Below are 10,415 nucleotides of genomic sequence, written 5' to 3'. Positions count from 1 at the left end.
TTAAGGCGGATCAGCCTTTTCAGCCGTATCTATCCTGGTAACCTTGATAGCACTACGGGGTGGTGTAAGGGCTGTGAAGGCTGCCTGACTTACATCCCCTGCCAGATGGGACTTAAACTTTTTTGACCCGCTATCTTGGCTTTGAGACATGGATTTTGCCTTGGATTTCTTGTGCTTTTTAACTATCTGAAACCCATCATTGCCATCAACTGTGGTGCCCATCGACATTTCAGCCAAGGCTACATCACCCTCCTGTGAGAACCCACCACTTTCCCCCTCTCCTTCCTGTACAAGATCTACACTTTCAGTATCTTTGTCTACATTCTTGTCTATATTACTATCATCTTCTACTGTCTGTACATCAGCTCCTTCTCCTTCTCCTTCTGTCTCCATTCTATCGTCAACACTCTCTCGTTCTCCCTCCTCATCACCTGTGTCACTCTCCTCCTCCACCTGAATATCACCACTATTACTCACTACATTACTGTAGGACCTCTGAACATCTTGCTCACGTGATTGCACAGACTGGGGACAAACAAACCATTGATGCCCTGTGAGACCACACTTGAGACAAATAGGGGGGCGTCCAGGAGCCGTAACAAGCATAGCCATCCCATCCCCTATCTTCACAATATGAGGGAGAAAGTTTCTTTCAGTTTCTGACAGTTCAATTGTCACCAACCTCACCCCACTACATACCTTCGCACCATCAGGTAGTGTGCAAGTTTCGTACTCAAGATTCAACACCTTTCCATATCTTGAAAAATAGTCACCAATGAAACTATCGCGGACGGTATGGTGCAACCAATGCACTCTCAAAGTGACAACCTGGTGCTTTTACATAGAAAAGGAAACATGCACATTATCATAGGGCAAGGACTTAGTTTTTTAACAGAATCTCCGCCTTCTCCTTTCTGTTGAATGTTAAATACCAGCAACCGCTTCTCCCTGCTTTCCAAAAAGCCTCTAAATCACATCCATTGAATTCCGGTATTGCATTTTTAATCACGTTAAAGAGTTTGTCTCTAGGAAAGTTCCTTACCGGACATTGCGCCTTCACTGTCAGCTTCGCTTTCTGGTCGTTAAGCTGAGTGTGGGAGAGAGGCCTGAGCTGCAACGCACTTGCCCACGCCATGGTCCACAAAAAGAAAGAGAAGAACAATGGATGGTGACCACTGAAGGTCGACCTACTACTAAAGTAGTAGGTCCCACCCGTAGACCTGCAGAACAATAGAGCAGTGGTAAATGAAGCGCACAAAAATGTCAAAACAAGCAGAATCAATATTCACCTCTGGAATCAGGAATCCTCGAAAGAAGCGATGGTCCAGACACAGATACTTTTTTTTTTCTTTTTGATAAAATTTATTTACAAATTTAATTTTAACACACGCGGACAGCGCGGTTGCTGCAGGGCGGCCTAAAATTATCACAGGAAAGAGTTGAGCCCTGCAGCATTAACAATAAAATAAACTACAGAGGAAGAGCATGAACGAAATAGAAAGTTACCATTTTTACATATTTGTATAACATATCACCATATTTACACATGCACATGATAATTCAATAGACACGGGACAAGTACACACATACCCATGTACATGATTTAAGAAATGCCGACTACGGCTACGGCACAAACATGGCAATTATACAGAATTATTACACTAAATTACAGTTTGATAAAACAGCAGTAAACAGTATATCAAAATTTACAAATTGAAAGATAATTTATGATTGCCATCGACTGAACAAAATATTGAAGTAGACAGCCAATAGTTAGAGAAAACAGTAAAAGATAAGCGATAGAAGTCGACCCTGATACGTGTCCTAAGGACAGACAAAAAACGTAACATGATATCATTTCCATTTAATTATGAGTGCTCAAATTTGTTAGAATTTCGAACCAGCCAAATAGTGTATTTTGCCAAAGTTAAAAGATAGATGCACATTGATTTTTTATAGGAATTTGGAATTTTGGGAACCAAGTTAAATCGAATAACTTCGTTAGATCGTTTTAATAAACCAAATGACAATTGATCTAACCACAGGAAAACAATATCCCACAAAACCTCAACACACGAGCAATAGATGAAGAGATGATCAGAAGTTTCTATTGCTATACCACAGAGTGGACAGTTTGGAGTGACAGACATTCCCCGAGTATACAGAGTATACCCTAAGGGGAGAGAATCATAGATGAGACGGTAATTAACTGATTTAGAAAGTGAATCCACGAAGTGATTATGCAAATTAAGCCAAACAAGCCGGAAAGGAATACGTGGATACAACGTTTCAACTTTATTTTCCACAATTGATTTTATGAGTGCTTCATAAAATTGTTTCGTAGTAAATTGAAACATATCTATCAGGAAATCCGAATGAACAGCCTCAAAACGTTTAACAGCTAAAAAACAACCCTGATAGAAAGCCGACATCGTCTCAGAGTGTGGAAATAGTAAAGAAGAAAGTGAGGGACAATAGTGACGTAAGGACATCCCTAACCAGTATTTCGCAAAAAAGGTCCACTTAGCTGAGGAATGAAACAGATTTTGAATATGCTTAAGATAGAAAGACAGCAACTTAGACTGGATGTGTAGAACACCCATCCCCCCGTCTAAAGTTGATTTATAACAAACAGACCTCCGAATAGGCTCAGCTGTGGAATTCCAAATGAACCGAAAAGTCTCCCTCTGAAAGAGTTCGACATAATGTTTTGAATAAGGTGATACCGCCCCTCGGTACCACAACTTAGACAATGCCATGACGTTGCACACAATAGTTTTGCCAAAAATAGAAATAGAGCGTCCTTTAGCACCATTTAAAACACTTCGAAATTTAGATAGTATAGGATGGAATTGATCGTTGACATTTCTACCTGTCATAATTCCAACTATTTTAGAATGCTCAATCCATGAAATACCGAAAGGGTGGTCTGATCTATTACGCCATTTACCAACGAAAATGCCGTGAGTTTTGTTAAGATTTAATTTGGAGCCAGACGCCTTGCTAAGAAGATGATATGACTCTAAAAGTTGTCCAATAGAAGCATCTGTGGTACAAAATCCCAGTCCATCATCAGCAAATGCAGATATTTTTGCCGAATCATCAGTACCTGGTAACTTGACACCAACAATTTCAGTTTTTTCCCGAATATACATTAACAGAGGCTCTAATGCTAAGACATACAGGGACGGAGATAAACCACACCCCTGCCGGACACACCTCGTTATAGAAAACGGCTGTGAAATGTGCTGATTTATTATTACCGCACTAGATATGTCCGTATACAAAATTTTGACCCATTTTTGAAATTTTGGACCAAAGCCAAAACGGTACAGTACTTTAAACATAAACTGATGAGAAACCCTATCAAAGGCTTTCTCTTGATCTAAACTAATAAAAGCACAAGGTAAATCTTTTTGATCTACATAATCTAGCACATTACGAATTAGATGACAATTGTCATGAATAGAACGACCAGGTACAGCACAGGTTTGATCCATATGCACAATACTTCCTATAACATTGCCTAAACGTGTGCATAATAATTTAGATACAATTTTGACATCAACATTTAATAAAGAAATAGGACGCCAATTACGTACATTATCAGCATTATTAACATCCTTACATATAAGAGAAATATAAGAAGTTTTAGAAGAATTAGGAAAAGATTGTTCTTGAAAAGACAGCTGAAAGACACGGAGAAGCACATCACCAAGTACATCAAAAGTAGACACATAAAACTCCTTAGTAAGCCCATCCGGACCGGGAGATTTATTATTCTCCATAGCCTTAAGGGTCTTTAGAATTTCATCACGAGTTATGTCCCCTTCCAGTGAAGCCGAATCAGCCGAATGAAGCGCCGGTAAATCAGCAAGGAAACGTTCACAAATTTCATCATCAATAAGGCTCATAGCCAAAGAGTTCGCTATAAAAATCAACAAAAACGCCCATGATTTCACGAGAGGTTGTTACTTTACGGCCTTGAGAGTCTAAAATTGAACTGATAGATTTTTTCGTACCTCTCTGAGTTTCCTTGCGCAGAAAATAACTGGAAGGCCTTTCACCAATTTCAAGGTCTTTAGCCTTAGATCGAACTAAATGACCATTAAATTCCAGTATTTCCAAATCCTTTAATTGTTTTTTAACAGCCGCAATTTGGTCTGTATACAGTCCAGGATGTAAAGATTCAGCACGGCATAATGTTTTATATTGACTAACTAAATCATTACGAAGGGATGCCCGCTGTGATTTTTGAACTGACCCAAATAACTTCAAAAAGGACACAATTTCAACCTTAAAGGCATCCCACCAATCCAAAGTTATGGACTCTAAGGGGGGAATATGATTTAAACAAAAGCCCGCAAATAAGGCCTTAAAAGAATCATTTAATAATGAATTATTACATTTAAAATAACCCAAACCATAACTAATGCCGGCAAAATCTTTCAGCTTAAACGACACATAATCATGGTCAGAAAAACTACATGGAGAAATATCTGCAGATACAACAGTAGAGCGCAGAGAAGAGGAAATATAGAACCGGTCAAGACGGGACCCGACGCCGGCTGTATTACGCCAAGATACCGCCACTTTGCCAGGAAACTGAGAGCGATAAACATCGAAAAGAGAGAAATCGGAGACCCATTGCTTAATAATGTTTGCTCCAATTTGAGCATCCCGCCTACCACCTATTTTATCCAACTGAACGTTAGTAACACAATTAAAATCACCCCCCAGAACAATACGCCTATTTGTAACCAAAAATTTAGCAACGCTATGAAAGAAATTAGCCCTATCAACAGGAACATTAGGTGCATACATATTTAAAATTCGCACATTATATCCATTTATTGTTAAATCAACAACTAAAAACCTACCCTCAATATCATAATAAAAGAAATCTACAATGTAATTAACTCTAGATGAAACAATAAAAGCAACACCCCGACTAAAATTACTCCCAAAACTCCAAAAGGCTTTCTTATTAAATCTATGTTCATACGTTTTAGCAATTGATAAATTATACACATGAGTCTCCTGAAGAAATAAGAAATCGATGGCATCATTAGCAAAAGTATGAGATAATATATTTAATTTAGTAGTATCATCTAATAGTCCATTACAATTTATTGATAAGAAGCTGTACATGATGAGGTATATATAAAAGCTCATATAAAATATGTATAAACCACAAATTGAATAAACATCCTCTGATTAAAATTTCATTATGATATAAATCAAATATATAAACAGAAGAGAATATTCCATAATCATCTCGCCGTAATATGCAAATCAGGTACACCAAAATATAGCATCCTCTGTATCTAATATAAATAGAGATTACCCACAATACATCATCTAAAACACATGCTAAGCGTATTACATAACAATATAATATACCTTTTCGAAAGAGACAAGCCGCCGAAGCGTGATCTATCTTTGAGAAAGTAATATGTATAAGTACAATTGGATTGGAAAAAATATTAATACTAGCCGTACATGTACACGTAATACATACCTTAACCCCTAGTAGATGTTGTAAAACGAGCAATAACAAATAACGTCCACAAGACGACACACACACACACACAATTTTATATAAATGTATGCAAGACAATCTTGAATATACACCCAAATACACAAAAAGCATGCCATAAATAAGACCGAAGTATATAGCAAACATATGTATGAAATACTGTACATGCAAATTTAATTTATAATCATTCTGAAATAATATGCAAATGAGCATCACCCAAATACATGGAAAACCCAGATTATAGTAGGACAAAATTACCCATGATGCTTCATGACTGACTCCTCTTATCAACTCACGCCAACAGCTCAAGACAACAATACCTTTCATGCAAAGCATTCGCGACCACACGATACGGAAATTAACTAAATCAACATGAATAAACATTGCCCATATATATATACAAAAATGTTTGGCCTTAATAAAGCACAGATCATGCAAACAGTATTGACATAAATATAGAAAAATAAACCAAAATGTCACACCGTTACATTCAACGAACGTAACTGACAATATGTTTGAATAAAAACAAAATTTAACAATCTTCAATATACACAAAGAACTAACAACAAAAGTGGACTTACCACAGCTAGTGATACACTGTAAATAAAAAATAGACATTGTAAACACTGATTTTGATATATAATTTTTTCTCCATGCAATATGCAAATGAGCATTACTCAAACACAGTAGGAACCACAAGCAGTATATACAAAAATTACCCATAATGCAATAAATACAATTATACTCAGTTCGTGAAAGAAACCATAACATGTTATAAACAAACTTGACACGGCTAGCAAAACTGGAGAAGAAAATCATCATTAAATGTCAAACAAACACTCCCCATACAGGGAGAACCCAAAACGTCGAGTCCACATCCATTAGGCAGTCTCGTTTGTGATGGACATAGCATGATCATTAACTGAAAACAACCTGTAGAAATCCATAAATTACGGGGGTTCAGCAGTCAGACACAGAGGCACGACGGGAAGTGGATGGTGAACGCCCAACAGCGGCTACTGCCGCATCTGCCACCCCCTTGGGAATGTTAGTAACACGCATTTTCTTCCCCGTAGCAGCCCCCTTAGACCTAGACCTAGGCCAATGTTTTGGTCTCAGTTGCTCATAGTTCTGGGAGTCTACCTCTGCTATTACGTCATCAACCCCGTCCTGAGAACCCATGCTGTCATCACCGCCACAATTAAGGGGTCCTACAGCTGCAGCTGCAGCGTAACTCTTCACTTTATCTGGCCCACCTTCACTCTCACTGTCCACCACCAATCTCTCACTATCTACATTAGATTCAATAACACATTCCACCTCCATCTGAACCGAATCAACGGGCACTGGCACATTCCCTGATACTGGCACATTCCCTGATACCGACCCCTTAGGGTCAGGGGGCGGAGCCATGGCAGACTCTGTAGCTGTCTCCTCCTCCTCCCTACGTTTTCGGTTTGCAAAACTTTTGGGGCAGTCAGGCCTAGTATGTCCCAGGTGATAACACCTAAGGCAAACTGGCAAACGACCTGGTGCTGTCACTAACATAGACATTCTGTCTCCCAGTCGCACAATGTACGGAACTTCATCAGCCTTACCAGCATCCAACTGAAGCTGAACAGTCCTGACCCCAGTTTGTATCGATGATCCACCCACAAGAGCAGTTTCATGCGTCACAGAAAGAACTTTTCCAAAACGAGAGAAATAATTTTCCAAAAACTGACTTGACACAACTCCGTGAATCCAATGAATTCTCAAGTCAATTACCTCTCTGTCATAAGGGGAGAAATCAACTCTGATATCCCGATACATGATGGATCCAAAAGTCAACATTAATCTTGCCCTGTTCTCATGTTTAAACGTTACAAACCATGTCCCAGAGCTTTCAGTTTTCCAAATAGACAGAATTTCCTTTGCCTGTATCATGTTACGGGTTGCAACTCTCAAAATATCAAAAATGTTTTCACGATCAAAGTTCCGTATAGACGATTTGACACGTACCGTAGCATCGCACTTCTTTGCATCCAGGTAACGCCGTGGAACAGCCGGACAGATAGTGGCAGCTTGGTACGCCATCTTGGAGAGGGGGGAGACCCGAAGGTCACACGGCATTTAAAAACCGATGCCCACCCGTCGATCTGTAATGGAAAAACGTCAATACAGCTATACGATTAAATCGACAAAAACACAATCTCACCAGCGGTTTGGTCCAATCGCCTCTGCATGCACCCGCTACACTTTGATCGTAGCCAAAAGGCCGAGAAGCGATGCCGGTTGTCGGCTTGCGCCGGCAAAATACCTCTATACCCACAGCATCTCATCAAGGGGCTGGATATTTACATTCCCTCTTTCAAAATATTCACCTCCAAAATTACACGCACGAAAACACGCAATTTCGGACCACGGGCGAGGGCCACGGCCAAACTGACCTTCTTTGTGGTGAAATACGACAATTTGTGTCAAGGCAGCAAAATGTGTAAATAACCTTATTTATTTCTTTGAAGAAACAGCGCTTGCGCTAAAACGTCGGGCCGACGTAGGAAAAACGTCCTGCAGCTAGGGCCATGAGCCGGTGGATCGGCGCTTAATGAACGAGGCGTGGGGACAGCAATGGGAAGAGTTTCTGCAGTCCCGACTTTGAGAAAGTCGCGCCCAGACAAGCGTGAAAAAACCCCACAGCAACTGACCGCGTGGACTAAATCCACTAAACTTAAATACATTTCACGTATCAAAACAATGTTAGGGTAGGTGAATTTTAGTTCGAAATGTTGTTTTAATTAAGAAATGGAATGAAAGTTAAACAAACTTTGAAATTTCAATGTAAACTGACCCGGGAGAAACGCGCCGAGGCTTCTGGTACTTCCTTACCACTTGAAAACACTTTCTAGGGTTAGCTGGCGCTTAAGACGTGTGTTATCGACGGGGCAGAATGTGGTTGTGAGGGTGTGATTGTCTACGACGTAATTTCCGACGTGCGACATCATGGCCGACGTCCTTGGATACGGGGACACAAAACAACTGCAAGTGGAAAATAAATCACTTTGAGGAACTTCCCGGGGCTTGGTTTGGACGGAGTACAATGTGGTTGAGTGGATGGGTCCATTTCTACAGTTTGGCTGTGGTTGCATGGTGCCTCCAGTGAAACGGACGCGCGAAAAGGGAGGGGACGGCGCAAAGTGAGATGAAAAAAGTGACATGAAATGTGAAAAAGAGAGGGCTAAGTTAAGGGTTTTATTTTTTAATTTGTATTATGAGTGGTGGGCCATTCCCGGAGGTACTGCAATACCGGGTCAACCCGTGATGAGGGCGGAGCAAGCTCCGTGGCACCTCATCCCGTTGCAAAAATCAGTTTAATATCGATGTCTCCAATAGGAGACGTATCAGATATTAAGCTGATAAGAACAGATACTTTTTTTTCTTTTTGATAAATTTACTATCCAAACAATTGTACAATCGCAGACAGTGCAAATACACTACCACCTCGTTATTAAAATGGTTATCACAGAGCGTGAAGTGGTAGTGCTAACAGTTAGACACTAAAGAATTCAGAAAAGAATTGATGGTAAATGTGAGACTGTCAATGACTTTACAATGCTTGCACATTGTATGGTTCTAACACAGTTCCTTCTAAAATCGAAGGCACATGTACTTCCATATTGAAGTCCAAAGAGTCCCTGTCTTTCGGCAAAGGAAATAAGTGTTTATATTTCTGAACCACTCTCAATAGAGTCGCCTGCGTTTTAATCCATCTTTGACTGTGTTCTTCCTTTGGACAATCCTTCAAAACCTGCATCATTGTCTCTTCATTAAACTCAATCCTGTTGTTACCTCCCTTGACCCTTTGAATCCTAACCCTCATGTCACTGTATTTTGAAGATGTGTCTGTGATAGCTGCTAAAACCTCATCTGACTGTGATGTCTGTTCCGCCCACGACAAAGGTGGAGAAAACAAAGAAGTCTTTGTCCTCTTTTCTGTCTTCTGATCTGTCTTGCTCTGTAAAACATTCTCCTGTTTCCGTTTCCTCTCCTGGTCCTTGTTAGATTCCGACAAAAATTCCACATCCGTATCTGATTCAACTGTTTCCATAGTACCCTCTGAGTCAGTATCCTTTTCTGGCGCTTCTTCCACATTCTCTGCTACACTAAGTTGTTCCTGTTTCACAGCCTTCTCCTTACACATCGCTCGTACATGACCGTAAGTATGGCAACGAAGACACAGTGGCAATCTTCCCGGAGCCGTGATTAATATTGTCTGTTTCTTCCCGAAATTGACAACATGGGGTATCTTATCCAATCCATCATCCTCAAGCTCAACCTTCACATATCTAACACCAGTTATCATTGATAATCCTTCCACTGATCTTGTTTCCCACTGGACATCAATCACCTTTCCGAATCTAGAAAAGTAATCCTTGAGAAACTCATTCTTCACAGTTGCATGCAGCCAATGTATCCTTAGCACAACAACCTGGGCTCCATAGTGAGAAAAGTAAAGCACATTGTTTCCATATTCCAGAATTTTGATCCTCCGTAAAGTCTCAGCCTGATCACTGGTCTTGAAAGTCACAAAGTATTGTCCAGATTTCTCGGTATTCCATATCCCAACACAATCTTGGGACCGAAAAGAAGGAATATTCCCCTTCAACACCTGTACCAAATCCTCCTTAGATACCTTCCGCTGCTGGGAATCCACTCTGACTGTACGTGATGCATATCCACTATCAATATACCTGTCTGGAATATCTCCAGCCTCCACTGCAGTAGCCAAGGCCATAACAAAAGGGTGGAGACCACTTAAGGCCACACACTTGCTAGAAGTGATGCCAACCCGTAGATCTGCAAGAGGACGAAATTAGTCAGCAAACATGGAAACAAT

At 40.2% G+C, this 10,415-nt stretch overlaps 1 protein-coding gene and 1 non-coding gene across 2 annotated transcripts; both read right to left on the bottom strand.

Moving 5' to 3' along the window:
* On the bottom strand, positions 1-1,135 carry LOC137271343 (uncharacterized). Its single transcript, XM_067803987.1, has 2 exons — positions 1,043-1,135; positions 1-525 (listed from the first exon to the last, which is right to left on the bottom strand). The coding sequence occupies exons 1-2, from the start codon at positions 1,133-1,135 to the stop codon at positions 1-3; spliced, it is 618 nt and encodes a 205-aa protein (XP_067660088.1).
* A 7,656-nt stretch (positions 1,136-8,791) lies between these two features.
* LOC137274892 (U2 spliceosomal RNA) lies at positions 8,792-8,988 on the bottom strand. Its single transcript, XR_010956250.1, has one exon. It is a non-coding gene; the product is annotated as a U2 spliceosomal RNA (small nuclear RNA).
* Positions 8,989-10,415: the final 1,427 nt, after the last annotated feature.

This window comes from Haliotis asinina, chromosome 2 (assembly GCF_037392515.1).
Source record: "Haliotis asinina isolate JCU_RB_2024 chromosome 2, JCU_Hal_asi_v2, whole genome shotgun sequence".
NCBI classification, from domain to species: domain Eukaryota; kingdom Metazoa; phylum Mollusca; class Gastropoda; order Lepetellida; family Haliotidae; genus Haliotis; species Haliotis asinina.
Note: the sequence above shows the minus strand (reverse complement) of the source record. Positions and strands in the feature narration are given on the sequence as shown.

What these genes read in the sequence shown, in the direction of transcription:
- LOC137271343 (XM_067803987.1), bottom strand. Translation starts at nt 1,135, where the DNA reads ATGGCGTGGGCAAGTGCGTTGCAGCTCAGGCCTCTCTCCCACACTCAG. An exon ending in CAGTGAAGGCGCAATGTCCG is followed by an intron (nt 526 to 1,042) that starts GTAAGGAACTTT and finishes GTTTGTCCCCAG; the next exon opens with TCTGTGCAATCACGTGAGCA.